Source organism: Vespula vulgaris, chromosome 5 (assembly GCF_905475345.1).
Source record: "Vespula vulgaris chromosome 5, iyVesVulg1.1, whole genome shotgun sequence".
NCBI lineage: Eukaryota > Metazoa > Arthropoda > Insecta > Hymenoptera > Vespidae > Vespula > Vespula vulgaris.
In genome coordinates, this window is record NC_066590.1 from 4,644,120 (window position 1) to 4,670,935 (window position 26,816).

At 41.3% G+C, this 26,816-nt stretch overlaps 1 protein-coding gene across 2 annotated transcripts in view; it reads left to right on the top strand.

Moving 5' to 3' along the window:
* Nucleotides 1-4,335: 4,335 nt before the first annotated feature.
* Nucleotides 4,336-26,816, top strand: part of LOC127064317 (fibroblast growth factor 17-like) — a 97,319-nt gene continuing 74,838 nt past the window's right edge. The window contains exon 1 of one of the 2 annotated variants that reach the window (XM_050995252.1): nucleotides 4,336-5,135. Coding sequence is in view for 1 of the 2 variants with exons in the window: in XM_050995254.1 (XP_050851211.1) it covers nucleotides 5,122-5,135 (14 nt within the window). In the remaining variant the exon portion in view is untranslated. The remainder of the gene's footprint in view (nucleotides 5,136-26,816) is intronic. The other variant, XM_050995254.1, reaches the window with a different exon arrangement.

Here is a 26,816-nt window from a genome sequence, read left to right on the forward strand (position 1 = left end):
ATCTACATACATTCGCGAGTTATGCGATTCTTAAATTATAATTCGAGAAATGCCGAGAATAGATTCGTTTTCTTTTTTTTTACACTGTTCTCTCTTTTTATTCTTGCTGTTCGAATTTAGATCACCATTGACTATGATGAAATCGGAGGAAAATTTTTTAAGGGAAAATTCCCTTGCTCTTCGATGATTCACGCGAAATAACCAAATACGGTATCGGCAAAAAAACGATGATGCTTCTTCTTTCAACTACCCACGCTTTCTTTCATGTTTTTCGATCGCGGTAGGCGCCCTCGCGAAATTAGCATTCGCGAACGCCAGAAATAGATCGCGGATCACAATGCTTTAGGAAGGTCGGACGTAAAAAAAACAAAACGAGGAGGAGGTATTCGCAGCATGTGGATTTATCGAATACCGCGAAATCGTTGTCCGGTCGACTGGATACTCCTCCGCAAGAGGACCGACCAACGACGACGACGACGACGATGAGAGTAACGAAAAATCCAAAGAATAAAGAAAGAAAAGAAAAAAATGTCCCTTCTCTATTATTTTCTTTCACACGATGATCATTTTGCCTTAGTCGTTTTATTCGATCGTATTTCCATTTTCGTAGCTCGACCGACGAGTATACACGACGACGACGACGTATACTTACGTATCCTTTAACATCCTATTACGGTATTATCAAAGAACGACGATAGGTACGAAGAATCCATAAAATTTTCTACGATCGAAGCAGATTCTTTGTTTGTAGGCATATCGTTTTTTTTTTTAAAGAAATTCGAATTTCAGCTGGACTTAAATGAGTTGTCAGAAGAGCAATCAAAAACCTTTCGAGAAAAGTAAAAAATATATATATATATATGTATAATACGTTTAAGAATCTTTTTTTCGTATACGGAGTTAGAGCTAAGAGACTCATAAACCGAATGTGAAAAGGGCCTCTCTCATAATTCCACGTTCTAACGAGGCTAAAAAGCGTGCTAGAAGGACGTAACATTTTATTTGAGATTTACCGCAAGGTTTCGGCCTCGTTTATTACTACATCGTTTGTTCCTTCGTGTCCTTTTTACGCGTATCACTTTAATATACCCACATCTTCCCACCCTTCCATATTCTTCTCATTAACGAGTGATCTTTCATCCTGACATCGGTGAATTATAGTTAGGCCGAACAAACGAGCGTCAAAATGTCTTTTAAATTTTCTATCGGATTTATAGCTTATCTTAGAAAAAGAATTCTCTTAGAAAAGGAATTTGTAAAGGTTACGATCGTTTGATACTAATTGGATTTTATTTTATGAAAGTTTCTACTTAACTTTCGCAAACTCGTAGATCTTATTAAAGGGGGTTGAACGATTCAGATATTAAAATCGCACGGACCGTAATCAAAATCCCAAGATATCGAAAGTTCCGTAAATCATTCACGTCGACGGGAACGGATTTCGTAATGATGTAAGATACAATTTTGCAGGAAGGTGTTAACAGGTTTGGTTTATGTGTGGTCTCGATCCAGTTTATCCTTCTAAATCATTCGCAGCAGCGACGATTTGAATGAATTATGCGATGCCGAGTGTTACGAACGTATTCAAGGATGCAATGAAAATAAAAAATCTTTTCCTTCCTTTTTTTCTCGATCTCCATTATTTCACAGTTTCCGAGTTAGTGGTTTCGCCTTTTCCGCAATGTCTTTTCTTAAGTATCCATCTTATAGCAAGTATCACTCACACTCGATTCTTTTGAAAAGTACCAATAGCCTTTTCCTTTAGTTTCTTTCATTCTTTTTTTTTCTTTCTTTGTTCCATCCTGTGTTCATCGTAATGCCACATTTCGATTTGGCACATTCCGCGCGCTTTTTCCTTTTTCTCTCGGTTCTATTCCATATATACGGGGGACATTAATAATTTGAAGCAAGTGGCATCGAGATATCCTGCCTACTACCGAGCACCTCTATGTCTTTTCTAGTTATTAAATATCTTTCTCGAGAGTCGACGTCGTATATGTCTATTTCGTAGCGCTTATTACGTTCTCTTTCCTCTCTTCCGTGATATATCGTTATTGCCTCGATGCTCGACGAATGCGTGTATTTCTCAGTATGAGATGCAGACTTTTAGAGAAGCTGTTAAGGGATACGTGCCATAGAAAGGAGATAGATTTATCTAATGTTCTTTCGACAAATTCGAACAATTACTTTTCGGGCACGTTATTACATTTTGCGAAAGAGGGACCAATGTTGAAAGAAAGAAAGAGAGAGAGAGAGAAAGAGAGAAGGTGAATCATCGAAGAATTTATCAATGGCGATAGTAAAGTAGGAGATAAAAAACAGTTTTTATTTCGCTTTCATATTTATTTTATTCGTTGTCATTAAGTTATATATGTAAATAGGAAATATTCAATAATGTAGAAAGTATTCTTGAATCGAGATTATGGGTACGATAACCCGTTTAGCTTAGTTATGTCACTTAGCCTCGAACTGTTGAGAACTTAGAATTAGGTTTTGTTTTCAATAAGAGAAAAAGAGAGAGAGAGAGAAAAAGAGAGAAAGAGAATTGTAGAAGTCATTCGGTTTTAAAGACCCTTCTGTCTCGGATCGTATTGAGTTTGCTGAAGCATTCTCTGCCACTGTTTCGATATTCGAGGTTGTAGAAACATTCTCTGCCACTGTTTCGATATCCCCATCGGGTCTTGACCCACGATACCGGAGAATCGAGGTTGGCCAATGCCCAAATCGATCTGCAGATGCAGAAAACCGAATAGAGCCGCGGTGATCGCTAGAGCGAGCATGATACTCATGGTTCTGCCCGAGAAACGTCGAACCACCATCGTATAGGCTTGATCGAGTATAGTAATACACTGGCAATATACACAAGGACGATATGTACAACCAAATTGGTTAGTTCGGCCAAATCCTAATTAATCGCGAATAATTCGTTTCTTCGTGAAAGAATAGAAAAGGCACGGCACCCTTCGAAAAAGTTTGTCTTTATTTCATCCCCATCGATATTTCATCGTCATTCTCTCATTCTCATTCTCTCACGTTCGTAAGGATCAATAATTCAGGACAAAGAAAAGAAAAAATAATGAAGTAGTTTAGATAAAGGCGAAACAAACAAAACGACGGGAGTGATTATAATATCTCACGGCGACGTTTTGGAATCGTATTTCAATTTTCACGAAACAAACAGCAAATTGACTTTCGAAGAGGATTCGAGAAGACACGCACGATTTACGATCGAGAAATGATCTTAAAGAAGAGAGAAAGAGAGAGAGATAGAGAGAGAAATAGAAACATAGAAAGAGAAAGAGAAAGAGAAAGAGAAAGAGAAAGAGCGCCTTGACCTAAGCACCAAGCGACACGAATATTTACGCGCTCGTTCTAAACGTCGAGACCATCTTTCTCCTTCTCTTTCTCTTTCTCTTTCTCTCTGTTCTATCTCTTGTTCGCACGTTTAAGAGAGAGAGAGAGAGAGAGAGAGAGAGAGAGAGAGAAAGAGAGACAGATTCGAGTGGCTCTCGGAGTACGCGACACGCACGAGCTCGCGGGCAAGAGCGGTGAGATATATACGCGTAATGTAGCGCGATAACATGAGTTTCGGAGTAATTGTTTACGCGTGCCAAGTGAGTTATTTGGCACGTGGCCATCGCTGGGAGCGGGGGAAGGGGAACGAACGTCACCCACGTGGTCGGCCGACTGCCCGCGGGACTCTCCTTCCTTTTGGTCTCTTTTCTTGCTCTTTTCGTTTCTCTTCTCCCTTTCGTTCTTTCGTTCGTTCCATCTCTTTCTCTTTCCCTCTCTCTTTCTCCCTCTTGCTGATGTTAACACGTACCCCAACACGTTCGCAACTTTGTCTTTACGTGTAATTTCGTACGATCCAATACTCCTTTCTCTTCCTTTACTACAACGATATATAGATGAAACATCATTAAAGGGAAAGGAACTCGTTAAACATACACTGAACCAGGAAGTAAAAGTATTTTCTTTATCCATTTTCTTTTTGTTAGATCGAAGTCGTTGGTAAAAATGTCGTCGATGGTGATCCTACGACGAAAAGAAAGGAAGGAAGAAAGAAAGAAAAAGAGAGGGAAGAATGAAAGGGAAGGGAGAGAAGAGAAAAATGAGAAGAAGGATCGTAGGCGAGCGGGATCGTGTTGGAGAAGAAGGAGGAGTCGAGTCGTCCTTCGTTGGCTGAGGTGGTGGTGGCGGTTGCAGTGGTGGGGGTACGAAATAAGGGTAGTTTGCGGGGGCGGGAGCGGAGGTTCGTCAGTTTCCGGGTTGTTCCGGAGGGTTTGCGGGGGTGGTGGTCGCGCTCGCGGCTGTGGGGGCGGGCAGGAGCCGCGAGCCACGACACGACGAAGCGTCGCGACGTCAGTAGAGCGCCGCGCTATCGACCACCACCACGAGACCATCGTTGTCGTCGTCGTCGTCGTCGTCGTCGTCGTCATCGTCGTCGTTTGCCGTCTTCGTCCTCTTCGGAATTGTCGTCCTTAATCATTTCTCTCGTGTCGATCGTTCTCGTTCTCATCATCAGTAGCAAACGATCGGCTCATCGCGTAACGTCGTTCGTTGTTAAAGTCGAAGGAAATATTTTCTCTGGCCAATAATAAATATAAACTTAGACCGGGAAATTCCTCGTGTACCGTACCGGTCGGCACGTAGTCGCGATAAAAAGTGGCAGGAGTAAGAAGGAAAGTGGCAGGATCGAAAGTGGAGTCGTGGTACGGTGGAAGACGGTGCGATCAGGCAGGGATCAAGATTTCGATCAACCTGTTCGAGCCGGTGCCACGAGGATCCTGCGGCTACGGGCCGCTGCGTGCACGCGCCTCCTCCGTGGGCTCGCGCCTGATCCTCAAGAGCACCGCCGCCGCTAGTAGTAGTAGTAGTAGTAGTAGTAGTAGTAGTAGTAGTAGCGGTAGCAGTAGTACTAGTAGTAGTACTAGCAGCGGCAGCAGTAGCACCAGTGGTACTATCACCACCGACAGAAACGTGGATTCCTATCGCGCGAACGCGGTTCATGCGTGCGTAAGTGGATACTTGCTCGAGTGCCAGCAGTCCTCCTCTAACTACAGCCACGAGCCACCCCGTGTGAGACCCAATGACTGTCCATCCAGGGACCACGGGACACACATGTTCGTTATAAGGTCAGTGCACGATATACTTTCTCGCGTGGTATTTTTCTTTTTTCTTTTTCTTTTTTTTCTCTTTCTTTCTTTCTTTCTTTTTTCGTTCTTATGCTTTCTCTTCATATCTTGCATCTTGAAAGACAGCGAGGATATAATAAGAGCGTAGCTGTCTTTGTTTCTTCGGCAGACGAACGTATTCCCAAACGCGTGGCTCCGTTCCTTGTTCTTTTTCTTTTTTTTGTAAATAGAAGGTTTTTTTAAAATGCTTTCTCTCTCTCCTTCTCTCTCTCTCTCTCGTTTTGATAGTATCTTCCCTCATGTGAAACGTTTGGATAGTGATTAATAATGGCCAACTTTCCTTCCACTCTTTTCCTTTCATCGGAAAAGCCGTAGATCCTCAAGACAGAGAAAGCATAAACCGCGCAGAGAGGAAAGATAAAGGAAGAAAGAGCAAGGACCGACGGAGAGAGAGAGAGAGAGAGAGAGAGAGAGAGAGACAGAGAGAAGAGAAGAGAAGAGAAGAGAAAAGGCGAGAATTTGCTAGCGGCAGCGAGAAGAGTCGTGGCTGCCTTCGGCCGGCCGTTGCTACTGCCACCGCCGTCACCACCGCCGTCGGTTCCTCCAAGGCTGCTGGATTAAAGAGATAGACTCGTTTCGAGTTCCTTTCTCGTTAGCTTTCTCGCGTGGTACGCAATCCAGTAGCAGTAATAGCAACTGCAACACTTGGGAAATCTTCATTCGAGCATTACAAACGATCTCTTTACATTATTCGTAATAGCCCGTTTAATACAACTACCGTTAAGATCCTCTTGACGACGATTTAATCTGCGATGTAGGAGGATCTTATTAGATTCTCCGGATGATTCTCCGCCATTGGATGGAAACCATTCACGGAGTCGTACGTTTAACTTGCAAACTCTTCGGAGGGATGCATTAGCCCGATGACTAATCGAATCGCGTGAGATACAAATGGATGGAACGACGCGCGGCAAAGTGCGAAATACCAGAGCGAAGGAGTCACTTTCTCGTGGTCTTCGTCGTTTTCGTCGTCGTCGTCTTCTTCTTCTTCTTCTTCTTCTTCTTCTTCGTCTTCGTCGTCGTTGTTGTTGTTGTTGTTATCGTCGTCTTCATCTTCGTCTTCGTTTTCAGTGGTACCGCCGTTACATCGAGTCATCCCTCTTAGACGGTGAAAAAGCTTTCAGCGAATCCTTTCAGAAGTAGAGTTAAGCAAATGGAACTTTTTATTTGATATTTTTCTTTTCTTTCTCACTGGAAAGGAACTTTACTTAACGCCAGACCATTGCCAATGATAATAACTTTATGTTGCATGATCGATTACGTCTGACTAGATCGATTCTCGACTACTTGTCGATTAACTTTCTAACGTCACGATCAATGTTCGTCCTATCGACGATATTTAAATCACTTGCTTACGTTCGTGAATAAAGAGAAAAGATAAAAATAGAAGAAAGGGAAACAGATTCGGAAACAGGTTCGCAGAAGGATAAAAGAGGAAGGAAAGAAGGAAGAAAGGAAGGAAGGAAGAAAAAAAGAAAGAAGGAAGGTCGAACCCCTCGCGCGTAGACACTCGGTCGCACGACGATGATGGCTCTTACGCCTTGTCAAGCCTCGTCAAAAGGGAAACCCTCCGCAATATTTCCGAGTCAACGACGCTCAGGCTCGTTCGCAAATCCCGTCGTTTTGCCCGACAAAGGGCCATGAGCGGGTATCGCGCGACTTTCCGTCACGGTTACCAAAGGAACCAACGAACTACTACTACTACTACTAATACTACTACTACTACTACTGCTACTACTACTACTACTACCCTTAACTCAACTCATCCCATTCCGTTCCCCATATGCACGCTCTTCGTTCGCGATATCGTCGAAAGAGACGTCGACCAATTCCAATGTGTCGTCTCCAGGTTCTTCGACCTCATCGAAGAATTGAATTTCTTTTTACTCACGGACGCGAGAAAGTTGGACGTTTTCTACCTCTCTCTTTCCCTTTCTTTCTCTTTCTCTTTCTCTCATCTAGCTTTGGAGAAGATATATTATCGTTTCCGTTCGAAACGTTTTGGCTCGGCGCGATACGATGACGTAACATTTCGTGTGGTAACCGCGATCAATTCCGCGATTAGATTCTTTCGATCATTCGATAAGAGCATATACCGTGACTCTTATTCCATTATTTTCGATTAGACGTAGCCACGTGTGATTGTAAACGTTTTCTCTCTTTTTCTCTCTCTCTCTCTATCTCTCTCGTAAAACTTCAAAACGGTAATGAACGGTAATCGATAGTTTCGTCGTACTTTGCAAAAGCGTTTCACTAGAAAGAACATTAAATCTGTGATTCGTTTTCCTTTAAATAATTAAGGAAAATCGTAAAAGAATTTTTACGACGTTCGTTAAATAGTTCGTTTGTTTTATCCGGGCAATGCAAATTCGTGATATTAGGTGCACGCGAGCATCCTATTTCGCGAGGATTAGCGAAGGAAGAAAAATGGAAAGAGTGCTCGTGTTCTCGATTAAGAGTCCAATCCGAATTAAAAGGATTCTTATGCTTGGCAAAGTCGAAGCAGGCTGCCAATAGTAGTACTTCCGGTCTTTGGGTTAGCAAACTGGAATAGGTACTTACATATATACTTTGACCCGACGCGTATATTACAGGGTCGAACCAGTTTAGCAAGTACCGGCCTTCTATCTAGGTACCGGATAAGAAATAGATAAGGAACGAAGGCTAGAAAGAGGAAAGTAGGAAAGAAAGAAAGAAAGGAAGAAAGAAAGAAAGATAGAAATAAAGAAAGAAAAGAAGAAAAAGAGAAAGAGGCCGGCAAAGCTTTCATCGCGTTGAATTTCAAATCGGCGGCGCATCCCCGGGAGGAATTGGCGTTCGTCCAATCGCGATTCTACGTTTACCTGCTCGCACTCCCTCTGTTTTTCTTCCATCCTTTTCTATCTCTTTCTTTTCTTCCGCTCTTTTCTACTAGATATGCCTCTTTCTCTCTATCTCTCTTTTTTTCTTTGGAAAAGTGGGTCGTTTCGAATGTAGATCCGGAGTATCGAGAGATACTAGAGAAGCATAAGAGAGAAAGAGAGAGAGAGAGAGAAGAAAGAAGGACATCGTAAGAGGACATCGAAGAAAAGATCCGAGAAAGGGCACGAGCCAAGAAGAAGAGAGACAAGCGGGGCCTTGACTTGGTCACCCTGAAGCTTCGAGTATCACGATGGAGTCCGTGCCTTCGCATACGACGCGCCTCTTACGTTCGTTTCTTGCCTTCATCCTTTTCTTTCTCACGCTTCTACTCTTCCTTTTCAATTTCCCTCTCTCTCTCTCTCTCTCTCTTTCTCTCTTTCTTTTGCTACTCGTCTACGATGAAAGAACAGAGAGAAAAAGAAAGAGAGAGGAGGTAGTGAGAGAGAATAGGTACATAGGTACCTACGTGCGAAGATACCAAAGCGTAGGACAACGAAGCAGGTTGTGTGTACCTATGTAGGTATCTACTCGGTTGTGAATCACGAAACGAGGATGAGCATTGTCGTCGCACGTATTTCCGTTTCGAAGAGAAGAGCGAATACCTACCTCTACCTACCTACGTCGAGTAGAAATGTTCATTATTAAAATGACGTAGGTACCTACTTTTTTTTCTTTCTCTTTGTCTCTCTCTCTCTCTCTCTCTCTTTTTATTTATTTATCTTTTATCTATTTTTTCTTTTTTTTGTACTCGAACCAATGGTTCATCGAGGTCAACGTTTTACATCAACGAGCTTCTTCGATGAGTTTCCGACAAGACAGGTTCGTTCTTCGTTTTTCTCTTTTTCTTTGATTTTTTTTCTTTCTTTCTTTCTTTCTTTCTTTCTTTCTTTCTCTCTTGCCATTGTCCTCGTCGGCACATATCCTCACCCCGCGGCCATAAATAATACATGCGATCAAGTCGCGAGTATTCGAAAGTACACCGAAATGTGCCGCGAACGGTCAACGAGATTGACGTTTACGCGAGGTGCACGCTTCGTTATTTATCTGCGAACCTTCCAAAGTATTTTTCGCCATTCTGATGCGCCATGATACTCGATGTTTCGGCCCTGTCAAAATGAGAGATAGCAGAAAAGAAAGAGGGCTCGGGTTTACTTCGAGAATTAAAGATTGTTCTGAGAGAATTTCTACCGTTAGGATCTAGCGATCGAAAAGATCGAAAAGAGAAAAAATCGATTATCATCGATTGTCATTTATAGGTGATAATATTGAAAGATATCAATAGAATCGGCTCTTTTTCTCTCTGAATTTTTTTACTTCTTCCTTTTTGCAAGGAAGCCGCGGCTTCTCTTTCAAAGAGTCACGCGCAAATCCAGCTTATTAATTTTTTTTCACAATTCTCGCTTTCTCGCTATAAAGAAGGGCCGTGGAATGTAAAATAACGGAAAGGAGGAAAGAGTCAAGTTTTCTTCGGGACTTCGTCGAAAGAACGTTGTCATTGGTAGTAAGCTAAAAGAATTTAAAGCTTCGCCCGTTCCGAGATATTCGACCTTCGGAAAACAAACGTGGGAAGTATCGATGCGTTCTACTCTTTGCGTTCCTTCGACAATAAAAGCCGCCTTTCCAATAAGCGATTGGCCTCTCTTCGCGAACCATCGGCCATTTCTACGCTCTGGAATATCCTTCGACTGCGAATCACGTAATTCTTAGGAAGGTGAAAACAAGCGATGTCTGTGTAGGGAGCGTTATTTATCGTCGCTGTTACGGAGGTACCGCTCGTTAAAAATTCATCGACGGTAAGTTACGTAGAGAAAAGAGAAAGAAAGAGAGAAAGGGAGAGAGAGAGAGAGAGAGAGAGAGAGAGAGAGACAGAGAGAAAAAAGAAAGAAGTTTACGTAACACAGAAAACAAACGACTCGGATAAAATGGTACTCCTTGGAGTCTTCGACCTCTAGACGAAGCAGCGATTCAAAAGAGAATTACCCATTTAATTTTCTATATACAATATTATCATTTTTATAAAACTTCAATAATATATATCCAAACACAAACGCGGATCAATAAAAATGTTCATTGAATCATTCAGATGGTTATTTTCATCAGTATATATTTCATCGACGAGTCGCAATGAATAAATTTGAAGATTTATTATTATCTTCGACGTAAGAAACGAAGAAAGAAAAGGAGTTGGAATCATCGAAAAGATCGATGAAACAACGGCGGCGCCTCTTCAAAATCGTGTCTCGTTATATCGATAGATTATTTTCCCTTGGTCTATCCGATTTTCTCGACGCTATACACAGCGTCGATTCCGGTCGAGACAGAAGGCATCGATCTGTTTTCCTCGTCGCGTTCCCACGTCGACGAGAACCGAGTATATCGAATCTTGACGTAATCTTGGGTAAGATGGAAAAGGTGAATGACCTGGTCTCGCGTAATCTTCATTATCATTTTCTTTCGGAAACTTACGACCGTATGAGAAGACAAAAGAGAAAGAGAGAGAGAAAGAGAGTGGATTTATACGTTGACATAGAGAGAAGCATTGATGTTCATACACACACATATACATACATACATACATACATGTATGCGTACAAACCTATATACTATACGTACGTAAGTACAGTACAAATAGTTACATATCCTACTAGTCGTAAATCTCGAATAAATTTGGAACCGTGAAGACGAAATCATACGATCTGCATCGTTCTATCGGAAAAGAGAAGAATAGAGAGAGAAAGAGATGCATATTTTTAAGGGTACACTCGGTAGAAAGAGAATGGGGTAGCAATATGACTATGGTGGCAGGCAGGTGCCGTTACGAAAGACGTTCGCACTTCTTCGAGGAGCCAAGCGGGCGCTCGCTTGCGTACTTTTAGAACCCACAATAAAGTCAGTTTATTGCGGCTCATTGAGACGGCTATCGCCTTCCGATTGTTGATCCGTGTTCATCGGTGATCGTAAAACGTTCCCCGACGATCCTCACCCCTTCCCCGTTCTCCTTCTACATAACCCATAGTCTTTTTCTTTTGAGTCTTTCGTCTCTTCGAAATTCAACGCAACTCCCTGTCACCGACGCCCACGAACAGTCTCGCACAGTTACTTTCTTTTCTTTTTCTTTTTTTTTCTTTCTTTTTCTTTTCTTCTTCTTCTTCTTCTTCCTCCTATCAGAAGACTTTGCGAGAACGCGACTTTCACGACCGTCCGCGTTTGATTTGAGAAAATACGAACAATCGAAATGGGTTAATGGCGAGAACGTTCGAGATTTCTTCTCTGCCTTTAGCGTTACTTTGTGTCCGATGTTAAAGGCGAAAAGATCTCTTTTTCTTTCTCTCTCTCTCTCTCTTTCTGTCTTTCTATTTCTCTCTCTTTTTTTTCTGCATTGAGTTATAGGGTATAGCTTAATGGGCGTCGCACGACGAGTGGAAAGAAAGCAGCAAAGCTGCTTTCCGGATTTACCGAGGCGCAAATCGACGGATTTACGGAGGCGTAAGACCTCGAGCGCTTTCTTCTTGCTCGTAAAGTACCGGATAGGCTCGCCGAGGGTGCCTTTTGCTTCCTTCCTTCCTTCCTTCCTTCCTTCCTTCCTTCCTTCGTTCATTCGTTCGTTCGTTCCTTCGTGGATTCTCCGAAGGTTAAGACTTTTCCTTCGTAACATTTCCTTCATTTTCTTTCTCTCTCCTCCAGACGAATTATACCCTCAATTTTTTCATTATCTATTACGGCTTTATTCTATTTTTTTTTTTATTTTTTTTTTTATACCAAAGCTCCGTATTTAGAAAAAAAGAAGAAAGAAAAAGAAATAAATGTAATTATTATACGTAATACACGAGGAAGTTGATAGTATAATATTAGTTTTGAAATGGAACACGAACGAAGCTCTTACGAAATCTTTCCGATCGATAAAGTTCTACTAATTTAATCTCTCTCTCTCTCTCTCTCTTTTTCACTGTCACTATCTATCCCTCTTTTGTCCTATTTTTTTTCTCTTCTTTGTCTCGGAGCACCGACCTCACGGAGAATTTGCAGTCGAAGGGCCAAATCTATTTTTGGTATTATGGGTTTTACTTTTGCAAGGCATTAGAAAAGAACGAGCAGGTAGATCGGCTGAGATTTTAGACTTTAAAGGATCGAACTGAGACGAAAATAAGGAGATAGATAAAGGGAGAAAGAGACAGAAGAATGGATGTAGGTACACCGGCGTCAGCTTGGCGTTAGAAAGTTCTTCTCGAAGCGGTGTTTGTTCTAACGCCTTGACTCGTCGTTGTCCGTAGTTATCCAAACGAACGGAACCTACTCACGGGAGCACCTGTGGAGTCCGGCTGCTGGCTGTTGGCTGCTGCTTTTGTTCTTCGAATCTCCTTCTCTTCTCTTCATACCTGTTTCTCTTTTCCTCTCTCTCTCTCTCTCTTTCTTTTTTTTTCTTTTTCTTTCTCTCTCTCTCTCTCTCTCTTTTTTTCTCTCCTTTCCTCTTTCATACCTCAGCACGACCTACCTGTTATACGTTACTTACGCTTAACCGACGGATCATTTAGGACGGTTCGGGTCACTTTAAAGGGATTAGCACAATTTTCGGCACCAAATTCTCAGAGTCGATCATTCGAGGGTATATAATGACGCTTCACGGTTCCCTCGAAACGTGAGAAAATCTTACGGTTTCTTCGTCATCGTTCTCGTGCGTCTCAATTTCGAGAAAAGTAGAAAAAAATATTTCCTATAACGTAAGTAGTCTTTTTCTCTTTCTTCTTCTTCTTTTTCACTTTTTTTTCTCTTCATTCGTTCTCCTTTCTTTTTCTCTCACGAATCATTCATAAACGCCTACCGTCGTCTCGTGATATTTCCGGAGATTCATCGTTTACGTTTTATTCTGGTAAGCCCGATAAAAAAAAAAAAAGAGAGAAAAGGTAGACTTATCTTCTCATATATCATAATGTTCTCTTTCTTTTTTATCGCGATATCTTACGGATCTAATTTTAGATGTTAACCGAGGCGAGAATATTTTTACGATCATTCGGAGTCCGAAATAAGCTGTGCCCGATTACTTATATTCCTCCTTTTCTACTAGTCCAACAATAGTTATTCGACCGTGCCATAAATTCTCCTGACTTGTTGTCTCGATACGCGTTCGGGCTCATTTAGAAAACATTGAGACTCATTTCTTTCACTCCCTCCTTCAATTTCTAATACTAAACGCATTTCCCTCAACCAGGACGATTTTCAGTCAGAAGACATATGCTCGTAAATATAAGTTTTTCGGTAAACAGGCTACGGGAAAGCAGGCTAGATGGGGAGTGGAAGAGGGGGAGTAGAAGAAGAAGAAGAAGAAGAAGAAGAAGAAGAAACGAGCGGAAGCTTCTAAAAGATCGGACCAGGCGCGTTCGTCACAAAACCGACGTAAATAGAACGCGCTTACGCTTTCGAGATGAAAACAATCGTAACTCTGAAAAGTGAGCTATCTCTCTCTCTCTCTCTCTCTCTCTCTTTCGAATTTAGAAAAGCTGTTTAATTTATCGAGAAATAGCGAGATGCTGACAAAGTGGATAAGAGACCATCGATCTTAGTCCAACGAAGAGGAAGAAAAAGATAGCGTGTCTTCCGATAATATTTTTTCTTTATGTTAGAAAGAAAGAGAAAAAAAGAAAGAGAGAGAGAAAGAGAAAAAGAGAGAAGGGAAAGAAAATGAGAAAAACTAGGAAAACTTCGTGAAACTCGATCGACCGTCACCGAAGTGGAACGAAGACGAACGTCCGAGCTAATCGAGTGACTATGCGTTCCATATTGGAAAAAGGGGGGAGAGATGGGTTTGAAGAGGGTGCAGGAGAGTAGATAGGGGAGAGAAACCCGCGAGGCTCGTTCCTTGGAAAAAGCAACGAAGAATTTCGATTCACGGTTCGAGACTTTTGATCTCTATTCTCTTTCTCTGTCTTTCGCTTTCTCAAAGTTCTCTAGTTAGAGACAGTTATAAATTTGTCCCCTTGGGGAAAACAAGCGATGCGATGCGATGCGAACGCAACCACCCACCCTCGACTCTCTACCACCATCATTGCTACCACTACCCTTCTTCTTCTTCTTCTTCTTCTTCTTCATTTTCTTCTTCGTATACGAAAGAGGTTAGCAAGAGTTCGTAAATGCATCCATGCACGCGTATTTTATGGCCGACGATTCTCTCTCTTTCTCTTTCTTTTTCTCTCTCTTTTTCTTTCTTACACGTCTCGGATATTTACGCAACGATGGATTCTTTTTCGAAATACTTAAAAGTTCGACGATTTGTCGTTCGAGTCGAAGTCGATAAAGCCTCGAGAGTTTCTCGTCGTCGCGTCGTGTTACCGGCTTTTTGAGAAGGAACGATCGTGACGTGGAAAGAGTGAAGGGAAAAAAAGAAAAAGAGGGAGAGAGAGAGAGAGAGAGAGAGAGAGAGAGAGAGAGATAGATAGAGAGATTTACGAAAATCATCGAAAGAGTAGAAAAGGGAATGGATGAAGGAGACTCGTATAGAAGAACTTAATCGCGTAAAATCCTTAAAGTTCACCCTTCACGACGCGATGCACTTTGATCATAGAATTTATGTTCGGGGTGCAATGTACCACCATTAAATCCTGTGCTCGTCGGTGCGTGTCGCGGAAAAATTCATCGTGGAGACGCGAAGGCGGACTTTTTCTCTTTCTTCCTCTCTCTCTCTCTCTCTCTCTCTCTCTCCTCTTCTTTGCGCTCTTTCTCCCGTACATCGATCAGAGCAAAAGGTTTGAGAAAAGAAGGCGAAAGGGACGAAAGATTTCTTTCCTCTGTCATCGTCGTAAGAAAATATTATTCTTCGCTTTGGCTTCTCTCGCAAACGATGGCGAATCTTTTCTAGAGAAGCACATCTTTGCAAAAACTTTCATTCGGAGAAACCGAGAGTTAGGTAGGTATGCCTCTCGTTGTAAAGGATTATGGAGGTTCAAAGGATCGTTCAAAGTATTACAAGATTATTTTCTCTAACTGTACCTATATATGTAGCTACGTGTATACTTGTACGTAAGTTTAATAGGTTTTATTCCATTTAATGAGAGAATTCAATATGGTATAGAATATGATTTAAAGTTATCGACGTAGATATCTTTCTATCAGAAAATTCAAGTGAGAGTGAAAACGATTATACACCGTATAGAAAGATAGGAGATCGCTAAAAGAAAAGAAGAGCATTGGCCTCGTGGCCATCTTTACGGGTCGACGACTAAAGTCAGCAAAGACAATGAAAACATCTCGATAAATCAGGAGAGACGACCGGTAAAGAGATTAGTAGAGCTTACAAGGCATTACCGGCTGGAGGAGAGACAAGCCGCAGTCATCTCGACTTCGAAGTTGGCTAATCTCTTCCAGTCTCGTCTTTCTTCCTCTTTCTTTCTCTTTCTTTCTCTTTCTTTCTCTTTCCTTCTCTTTCTCTTTTCTCCATCTTCTTTCCTTCCTGATCCCGAGTCTCTCTTGGGATCTCTCTTTTCTCTCTTTCTTTGGGAGTCACTCTCTGCGCGGAGTTAACCACCCGTGAAGCGGCACAATATATCTCGGAGATAATTCGCTTGTTAGGGTCGTCCGCCTTTACATTAATCCATCTACTTGCGGTCTTTCTCGTAGCCGCCTCTTTCGCGCTTCTCTTACCTACGTATAGGTACACGTATAAATACATAGAATCAACGAAGACGACGACAAGATCGGCGAGCGAAAAAAAAAATTGTCGTCTCAATTTCGTCCTGACGAATTTATCGTACCACCGGTTTTCGAGAATTCAAAATCGTTCTCTATAAGATATATGTACGTACACATTGATCTTATTAATTATAATTAAAATGGAACGATAGTAAATTATAGAATAATCGTGCTAGTGGAGACGCGTCATTTTGGACCACTTGTACGATCATAGAACTATCATTATAAAGTAATTCAGGATATCAGTTATTCTTTTTAGGAAAATCAATACTTCGACGGCTTGAAAGATTACAATAAATAAATGATTTATATTAAATTTATTATATATATATATATAAATTTAATTTCAAATTATAATACAATATTAATATATAATTATTATAATTATGATTATAATAAATTTAAATTACATATATATATTTTAATAATAATTTTATATTCAATTTATATATTTAATTTTAAACGTAGCATTAAATCAAATGTTGCACGAACAACATTTGCGTTGTACGTGACTCTTATATACGAAAATAATTTTGATCAGGATTATAAGAGGAGGGCACAACGTCGGTGGGTATACCTACGTCATCGAAAAGGACGCTATTTCGAAGGCTACTCGAAGGTAACTCGGAGAACGGTCGTCGGCAGGGCACTTGTCGTCGTGTCGTTGCCCGCGATATCGCGACTTGCCTGTCACTCTGGCACGATTGATTAGGTTCTCTTCTTGCCATCCTCTCGCCTCGTTCTCACTAATTTGATATACGAAGGGCGGTCCCGCAAAAGGCTGCGACGATAAATCTGTAAAAACGATCCCGAACGGGATCAAGGCGTCGTCGAAGGCTCAACCTGCAGTAAGGTAGTTTCGTCTCATCGACGTTACATTTTGTTGAGCCAAACGGCACGGTAGCTCGGACATGCGAGTTCGATGAGAGGAAGACTCGTCGAGCTAAATCGACGAACCGTAACGAGGTTCTCTCTTTCTCTCTTTCTTTCTCTTTCTCTTTCTTTCTTTCTTTTTTTCTTTCTTTCTTTCTTTCTTTCTTTCTTTCTCTCTCTCTGATCGAGAACATATTAACGTAGTTTGCGTTTCAAGTAGAAGGATTACTCTTGTTTCTGATATTTTTACTTTATTTTTTGAATCATTTTCTTCTTACGGGACACGCATGAACGTCTCGCCACGTATCCTTGTACATTGAGAAAGGAAAAAGAAAGAATAGCAAGAGAAGACAAGTTTTCTTGGAAAATGGCCAGATATCTTCGAATTTCTCTTTCTTTTTCTCTTTCTCTTTCTTTTATTTCCCAAGATTTTTCTATTCGCTGAGTTCGAAAGCTTCTCTCGTTAAAATTCTCAAGATAATATAAAACGAAATCGTTTGCGTTAAATTATTAAAGGGATCTTACGATTATCGATATACGAACGATTTTTGGATAAGCTTATATTTACAGCTGATGTTTAAATATTATCGAGTATTACGACGCGTTAGTTTGACATGACAGGAGCCGTAAAGCGAAAAGGAAGAGTAGCTATTTATGGTTGGCCCGCGAGGTGCTTCGGATAATCCTCTCGATCGTGCTCGACGTCACGGCGTCGATGCATTAAGACGCTCTTAAATCCCCACCTAATATCCTAAGTATCCTTCTCTCTCTCTTTCTTTCTCTCTCTTTATTTCTCTCTCTCTCTCTCTCTACTTCTCACAGGCGCGTGCTACCACCGTCTGCTCGCGAGGGCAGGTAGTCTATTAATTTGTCATAAAGCTGGCAAAGACTTGCCGTTGTCCGGAGATAGCTAGGCAGATTTATAGGCCCGGCTTCGTCCGGTCTACGAGCTGTTTGTGCGTGAGCTGCCCACTCTTCGTTTACTCTTTCTCTCTCTTTTTCTCTTTTTCTCTCTCTTCCTTTCTCTCTTTCTCAAATATTATTCTCTTCTCTTTAACGGGTGGGCGGTGGTGTATGAGAACCACTGATAAACTCGTCCCTTACTCGCGAGAACGCGAGATAAAACTGTCTTGGCGCCTCGTGAGAAGTTATTTGGGAACCGCCACCACGTGGGAAAAAGGTGGAGGATCGTCCCTTCCTTGACTGATAAGCAACTCGCGTTCCTTCGAAGCTGCACGAGGACATTTCTAACTTGGGAAGGTGATCTCTCTCAGAATCCGACCACCGGTCCAGAATGTAGAAATGAAAGAAGGTAAAGATACCCGTTTCTAATTCTTTGAGTTAAGAAATGTGGAATGTTTGGTTTATATTGGTCATAATATTCTTGCATCGGTTCGGATTAAAAGATACTCAAGAGGAATTTATATAAATTTATATATGTTTGTAATTAATTCGTCAGAAGAAAATAATACGATAATACTTTACTTACGATCATATAATGTACCACGTCGAAATGATGAAGCAATTAATAATTAAATAAGCTTCTATAATCTCATCGAAAACGTTTGATGGTTGATGGTTGATAGCTAATGAGCTCATTCCATTCTCACCTTTTACGCGTGCCATTACGTTTACGTGTTTCACGAAAATTTTCGTAAACAACAACGACGACAACAACGAATACTCGTCCCATTCTTTCTCTCTTTTTCTCTGTTTTCCCTTTTTTCTTTTTTTTTTTCATTTTCTACACGAGACGAGATTCTCGATTCGTGTCGTGAGTCTCACGATACGAGTTTCGCGCGTGTACGGACAAAGTGTTCGTTATGCAAATCGCAAGGGAAACACCGAGAAACTTGTCCTTCGTCATTCTCGATCTTCTTCTTCTTCTTCCTCTTATCTTTTTCTTATCTCTTTCGGTGCAGATAAAGATCGAAAGAATAGTCTCTCTCTCTCTATATGTAGAGAGTTGCATAATTCACGTCTTACTGCATTTTTGTAGTCACGTAATTCGTATAAAATTATGTTCGAATTTCTTTTGTTGTCGTTCCGTGGAAAAAAGGTTTGCTCGAAGGGAATAACATAAGTGATTCGAGACGATGATGGTCGGTATCGTAAGATCCCGATGTCGTTCTCTCCACGTTTCTTGATCGATCCAAAGAAAACTATGGGTTCGTGGATCGTTGATAGAGCTCTCGGACAAGCCGAAGAAAAAGAGAAAGAGAGAAAAAAAAAGAGAAAAGAAGGCATCAGAGATACACGTGGGCGTAGGTTGCGACACTTGGACACAGTGGTTCTCAATAGATGATATTTCGATCGTTGTAAGAAGAGGATCATCGTCGAGCTCGCTTCGAATTCCACGAAAGATACTTACGAAGGATACAGGGAGAGAGTGGTATTCGTGTCACGTCAATCGTGAACGAGTATCGAAAGCCACGCGACTACGGAATATCGAAATATCTATATTGATATCGATGACGATGCATTCCCAGGATTATTCTCATCGTTTACCTACGTTTCTCCAACGATTTGCTTTTATAATCGCCGACATTCGATTTTTGATCAGAGAGGATAGTTTTCCAAAGAAATTTTGTCGATTTACATGGAAATGAAAAGGTTCGTTGAAAAGTCAAAGTTCTACTAATGCTTTATACGGAAATTCAAAGTAATCTGATAGGATATATATAGGTATAATATACACATACACACACATATAGATATATATGTATATGATTCGAAAACGTTGTAAGAAGAAGGAAATTTAGGAGTTTGAAATCTTTTATATTATTTTAATACGCTACCGTTGGTAAACCATCGGCGTATTTCGTCGAGGAAGTTCGCGGATGTCTTCGTCGTCGGACTATCGGCAAGAGTAGCAGTATCGATCGTTTTACGACCTCCTCCAAAAGTCTCTACGATATCCCGATGTCGCTTTTACGGATTACAAATAATTTACGTCAAGCGAGGAAGAGAATTCTTGATAACTTCTTTCAGCGAGTAAGATAGCCGACGAATTAACGCTCGACCTTGCTGGCTTCGAAAGATTCATTAGTTGACTCATTGGACTTCCATCGGCAACGGCATGTAATGGCTTTTCGACTGGTGAGAAAGTATTTTCAATAAAATGGGAAAAGCAGAGAGAAAGAAAGAGAGAGAGAGAGAGAGAGAGAGAGAGAGAGTTAAAGATTTGTAACGAACGATAACGTTCGTGTAGTAGCTTCACGAAAATTTTGTATCGTTGCCAACAGAATGTGTTTCAACAGGAATTTCGTTTCTCTTCTTTATAACGCGATACATCCGAGCTCAATATCGAAAGATTCTATCATTTTTACGACGATCTCTCTCTTTCTCTCTTTCTTTCTCTCTTTCTCCATTTGAGAGAGTAAAATCGAGACTCGTTTCGATCAACTGAATGCTTGTACAAATTTTGACAAAAAAAAAAAAAAAGAAAAGAAGAAAATTTAAGATAACTGAAAATGAAATATGCCTACCAAATTGTCGGAGAAATTTCTTTCCCGTTCGATGGATCGATTAAAGAAAGTCTTCTTTCGGAGATGATCATTTATGACAGAAAAGTCGAGCATTCTCGCACAATGTAAACGCGAGTCAGTCATTTAACGCTTATGGTGACCGACGCACACCCAAGTTGGACCAATCAATTACCCAAATTGACTCGAAAGGGACGCGTCAACGCTGTGGTATCCACTCCGAGCCGTGTAACGTCATTCCAGATTAGCGTCTCTCTTACCTATCGAGAATCTCTCGGGCCATTTGACTCGGCTCATTTCGACTCGATGAATTTCGCGCGACATTTCGGGTAGACGTTAAGGACTTGAAAAAAAATTAACGAGACGATCTTACTTACGAAGCTTCTCTCTCTCTCTCTTTCTTTCTCTCTTTTTAGCTCCTTTCCTTTTCTTTCCCTTCCTTCTGGCGCCGTTCTCTTACTCTTGGATTTTCCTTTTTAGAAAGGCCCGCGAACACGCTTCCTTCATTATTTCTCTCTTGAAAAGAAAAAGGAAAATAAAATAGATATAATATAGAACGTATGCATGTACATTTTCTTCGTTTCGCATTGTCAGAATCTTTGCCTTGACAAGTTAATTTATTTTATTTAGATTTCCGTAACCCCAAGGAGTTTGGCTCTGAATTCGCGCGAGCACCATTTTCCTGTGTCCCGAATCCATCGTTTTTCAAGGATTCGATTTTTATCAAGGTCCTCGAACGAAGAGAGAAATCCGTACGTGGTTATTTTCGTATCGTCTCGTTGAGAGAGACGATTGAAAAGGGAGAAAGGTCGAAGAAAAATTGATTTGGTTTCGTTTTAGTCGGTAATAAATAATTCGTAATAATACTTGACGTTAAATCAACTGAGAAAGATAGCTGTGTATCTATGATATATCTACTTGTACTTACAATGTAAGATTTTTGCGAATGATTCTCAAGGAGAGAAGCACGAAGCGTCGAGCACCTGCAATTACGAAGGACGATCCGATAAGATCGACGATAAGAGTACGTAATGGTTCGCTCGCTCGTTCTTACGATTTCGCGAGAACGCGTCTCGCGTGGGTGGTTTGACTTCGACGACGGCGATCTTTTCGACGCGGAACCAATGATAATAACAATAACGCATCTTTATTGTCAGACTCCTGGTAATGTTTATTACAATAACAGTAACGTATCTTTATTACCGCTTTGCGGTAATGGAATTAGGTTCGCGTTCCTCTCGCACTCGCGATCTCCACCTCTCATCCTCATCCTCTTCTTTCTCTTCCTCTTTCTCCTCCTCCTCCTCCTCCTCCTCTTTACGTTCAACGTATTCGCGAGACCCTTCTCGTTCTCGCGTGTACCTACGTGCTAACGCGTAATAATGGCAACGACGACACGACACCTCCTTTATTACCACACCAGGGTAATAGCTTTCGCAAAGGACTACCTTCGTTCCACTTCGTACGTATAAGCTCAGTTTAATAAGTTTTATATAAACTGCCGGTAGTCACGTCGACGAATCAGTTTCGAATATCCTATACGTACGTATGTATTGGGATCGTATATCCTCTAATTAAAACGATCCGATAGAAACAAGAGCTTTTTTCTTACTTACTTAAACGTTCGTTAATTATCCGAGTAAGTTAATATTATATTTTATATGTATGACACGTATCGATGATAGCTCGTTAAATTTCTGACTCATATCACTAATATTCTTGAGAATCTTTTTTTCCTCTCTTTTTTTAAAATATCTTTTTGGTAATATATTTCTTAAAACGCGATTAAAGATCGTAGGATAAAGTCACGCTCTAATAGATGGAAGAGAAAGACACGAGGATTCAAGTATCCTTTAGTTCATTAGATTCGAGCCGATAACCTCGTTCGATCTTGATCGAGTGTGTTTCGGTCGAGGAACGGTTTACAAGAGATCTCGAACGATTTGTAACAATTAGGACAGGATCCTCCTCGTTGGTGTTGATAGTAGTAGTGTGAACGGTGCTAGGGCCATAATCCTACGTCATCCCGAAGCTCGGACATGGGATTTTCGCGTGAACGTTAACGTGGAACAGAGCGAAGCTTCGACGTCCTGTCCTCGGTAATCGTGTTAGCGTGTAACGGTGCCACCTTCGCTCATCTCCTCCCTGTCTCTCTCATACTCTCTCTCATACTCTCTCTCTCTCTTTCTACCTCTTTCTCTTACCAATGAAGTCGACAGAACAAACAGGCATTGGTCCAACGCACAACACCCACGCGATCATCCTTCGAACATTTTCCGCGAGATAGTATTTTGTAATCAGTGAGATCGTGAAAGATCGTGGCGCAGCTTCGTTAAAGATCAACCGGAGAAAGAGAAAGAAAGTTGTTATTTTCCAAGAAGTGAATCTTCTCTCCCTTTCTCTCTCTCTCTCTCTCTTTTTCTCTTTATTTCTTCTTTTTCTTTGTCGGTCTCGTTTCGTAAAATAAAAAGAAAAAAAAGAATAAAATAGAGTCTTCCCGATCGGAGCTCGTTATCCTTGGAAACAACCCTGAGTTTCGCGGTGAGGATACGAGAGTGACGAATTTGTCAACGATCGAAGGAGAACATCCTGAAAGGGAGGAGGATGAGAAGGAGGTGGGACGGCACGTTTACGAAGTTGTCTCGTGCATTTGTTCGAAACGTTTTCTGTTGTCGATCGGAATGTACGATAGCCCCGGCAAACTGGTCGCACACGCTTCGACGACGACAAGCACGATCGTCCATGCTTCGTCGTCCTTCGCGATCCTCTCGCGTCTTTGCTTGCCTTTAATTCCTTTGGAGGAAAGAGAAAAAGAAAGAAGAGAAAGAGAAAGAGAGAGAGACAAGAAGAGAGACTCGAAGCTCCACGTGAATTTCTCTTTCGTTTGGACGGTCCAACTCTGCCTCCTACGTGCCTCCACACGACGGTTTTTCATCGCGGCTATAATTTTATCGATAACGGTAATAACATATCTTTCTTGAATTTCGGCGTCCCGATAATAACAGGATATTACGATTTGAGATATCGTAGATATATGATATGCGAAGGAGGACGTCTCCGTATCATCTTTGCGTTTCTCGCGAATTTCGATACGTCCCTCTCTCTCTCTCTCTCTCTCTCTTTCTCTCTCTATCCTCGAAAACTCGACATTTTTCTCAGAAATTTTCTTCAGAAAGAAAAAGAAGAAAAAAGGAAGAAGAATTGAATAATTACAAATTTTATCGATTACTTACTTCATACGTTTACGTTCGAAAGATGGACAAAGTTAAATGAAATCGATTCTATATAGCCTGTCGACTCAAATCAATCAGTTGCAATAACTAACATTATTATTTTTACGTTTATTTAATTTTATTCAAACGAGTAAATAGATTTATTCCTACGATTTTAGAAAATGTATCGTGTTATCCAATAAGATGTAAGTAGGTGTTTCTTTCGAAAAAAGGAGAGAAGAAGGGAAAAGAAAGAGATAGAACGCAGGACCCTTGAGAAACATATAATGGCCTGAAATACGAAACGTATGCAAAGACGAAATAATGCGACAAACCAAGCTCCTTCGCTTCCAGATCGTCTCCCAGCGGTCTCCAGCATCCTCCTGTTTCTTCTTTTCTTCGTTCTCTTTCTTCTCTTTCTTCTCCTCCTTCTCCTTCTCCTTCTCTCTCGCACCGTGACGTATCCTTTTGACGTATATACGTACGTGCCCTCTCACCCTCGTCATAATCCCTGTGAATTCAACATCTCCTGTCCGAGCAATTCTCTTCTCTCGCAACTTGAAACTTAAGACAATGTAATGGACCGGCCATTTGCCAAAAAGGTCGCCGCGCTCTTCAGATATATTCGCAAGAGGTCGTATCTCTTTCTCTCTCTCTCTCTCTCTCTCTCTGTCTCTCCTCTCCTCTCTCTTTTTCTGACAATGACTCACGCCTACTCCGAGATTATTTTTATACGAAGCCTGGCGCCAGCGTTATTCGTAATTAAGGATCTCGTTCCGTTTCTATCCCGTTTTTCTTATTATCAATATCTACTCGATCTTGGATATATCAGACAGAATATTTATTCCATTTAATATTATTACAATGATAATAATGAAAACACTATAATAATTCTTACGCATACCGATGATCGATATTACGAATGGTATATCAGATCGTTACGAATTTTTTTCAACGAAAGGGTGAAAAAAGAAGAGAAAAGAAATCTATTAGATTTTTCGTAGACACTTAAACGATTTCTGGACCTAGCAATAAGAGCAAAACTAACCGAAACTTATTTCTAATCTCTCGAAATTAATTACATAGTCTGCGATGTATAACGAAGTTGGAATGAGAATGAAAAAGAGGGGGAGAGAGAGAGAGAATAAGAGATAGAAACGTCGGCACATGGTTTGATCGAACAAAGCCAACGTTGCTATCCTTTCGAGCTGTGAAATTTAATTCGGTGCTCCAGGTAAAGGATCTCTCATCTCTCGACTCTGTATAAATCCTCAGAGTGAAACACTATGATACGCGTTGTTTCGTAGGCGTTGGTGGCTCGCGTGCATCGTCCTTTTCATTTGTCGTCGTCATCGTCATTGTCGTTGTCGTCGTCGTCGTCCTCGTCCTCGTCTTCTTCGTCTTCCTCGTCGGGTAGCTCGTTCAAAGGGTCGACAGGACGTGCCTCCCGGCAGGATCCTTCCAGAACGGACGGTTCTCTTTTCTTCTCACGGCACTTCCGAAATTATAAATTAAATTTCGGCTTGCTTCGTGGGAGCCGTCCCTCGAGGCTCCTTTCTTCTTCCTTTTTTCTTTCTTCCTTCCTTCTTCCTTCCTTTCTTTCTTTCTCTTCGTTTTTCTTTTCTTCTTTTTCCTTTCTTTTTCTTTTATTTTTTCTCCTTTCAAGTAGACAAAAGCGGCCTGTTTCCCCGTTCAAAGGACGATCGTTCTACTCTCCTATGAAGAAGAGAAAAAAGAGAGAGAGAAGAGAAAAAAAGGGTCGACTTTTAATAATCCATTACATCCAACGCTAATTGGCTTTACCGTGTTGAATATTTCTGAATACCCGTGGGTACGTACGTACGTATTGTAAGTGTGTATATTTGGCGATAAGAGCGCACGCTCCGAGATGGACGAATCAGGCGCGTGAGAAAGCGAGCGAGAAGCCGTCATCGTACAGTGATTAATAGAAGGCGGTGCGATACGACGCTGGGCGTCCTTAAAAAACAAGACTCGCTTCGAAAGTCCTCGCATACACGGTGTCTCATAAGCGTCTGACGACCAATGCGAGGATCCTTCGACCCGTCTCTCTCTCTCTCTCTCTTTCTTTCTTTTTCTTTCTCTCTTTCTCTCTAGTAACCTTACGGAGTCAATAGCTCGCGCATCGATCATCGAAACTATTCGAAACACGTAACGTCGCGTTTCGTTTTTCATACCGCCCGGTCTCATTCGAAATATTTTAGAGCAGGTCAGGGCCGTGATCCTCGTACCACCATGTAAGCGTGCTTGCAAACGAGAAACATTTAACTATGATCAAACGAAAATTTTGAAATATTCGAAATTCCAATGGTTATTAAAAATTGGATATATTTATTAATCGATCATATTCCACATATATTTCGTCGAAAGGATCCTGACCTCGCTTTATTCGAAGCTACCTTAAGTAAGGTCTAGATCGTCCTTTTATTTTCAACGAAGAATACAAAATCGTCACGCCTTAACACTCCTTCGCGGACATATATCGATCTCAATCCGTGCCGCGTCGACGTTATCGCGGATCTTGACGAAATTATAGAGCGCTGCCAGGACCCTGGAATGACTCGAGACAATGCCCAGCTACGCTTAGGGCCCCGTGAAACTGCCCCTCCCACACTACTCGGGTCATATCTCTTTCTATCGGCCCGTTACGGCTTCTCTTAATTGGCTGCCGTTGACTTAATGTATCTACCAATCCGTCTTTTCTCGCTATCGTTCGATTATACTGGAGTATAATTAATCATCATCTCTCTCTCTCTCTCTTTCTTTCTTTCCTTCTTTACCTCTTTCTTGAAATTATTCTCTTTTACGTTTCTTTGACGACGTCGAAAAATGCGAACTCTCGAAATAATGGAACGTATCAAAATGATTAATAATATTCTATGCAAATTTATATTCACGTGGATAACGAAACAACGTTCGTATTAATTGATTCACATTATTCATTGTTATTACATATTATATCTTACGTTTTTCTCGCAAGGATTTTCCCTTAACGCGTCATCGAGCTCGTATCTCATATCGGGAACGCAATCGAGTAAGTCGCATAAAAGTTTGGAATCGTCGTCGATAGAAGAAGAATAGGTGCCGTCGAGGCGGCATTCCGAACGATAATCATCGTTGGTGAGAGGTGAGAGGAAAGGAGAGGAAAAGTGCGAGGGTCGAGAACGAGGCAAGGTCTAGCGAGTTCGAATGGCGACGTTTAGGAGAAACGTCGCGCGAAACGCACCCTCTCCTTTTTCTTTCTCTCCCTTTTGCGAGGTGATAGTTCGAGAGGAAGACAAGAAAAAAAGATAGACAGAGAGAGAAAGAGAGAGAGAGAGAAGGGAAACATGAAATATTTGCCTCTCAACTCATAAAAACAGCCTTCGACAGGGATCTTCGACGTGTATGTATATCGTGTCGTGTTGGAATTTGGAACGAGAACAACATCGTCGAGTCGGCACCCTCGAAGA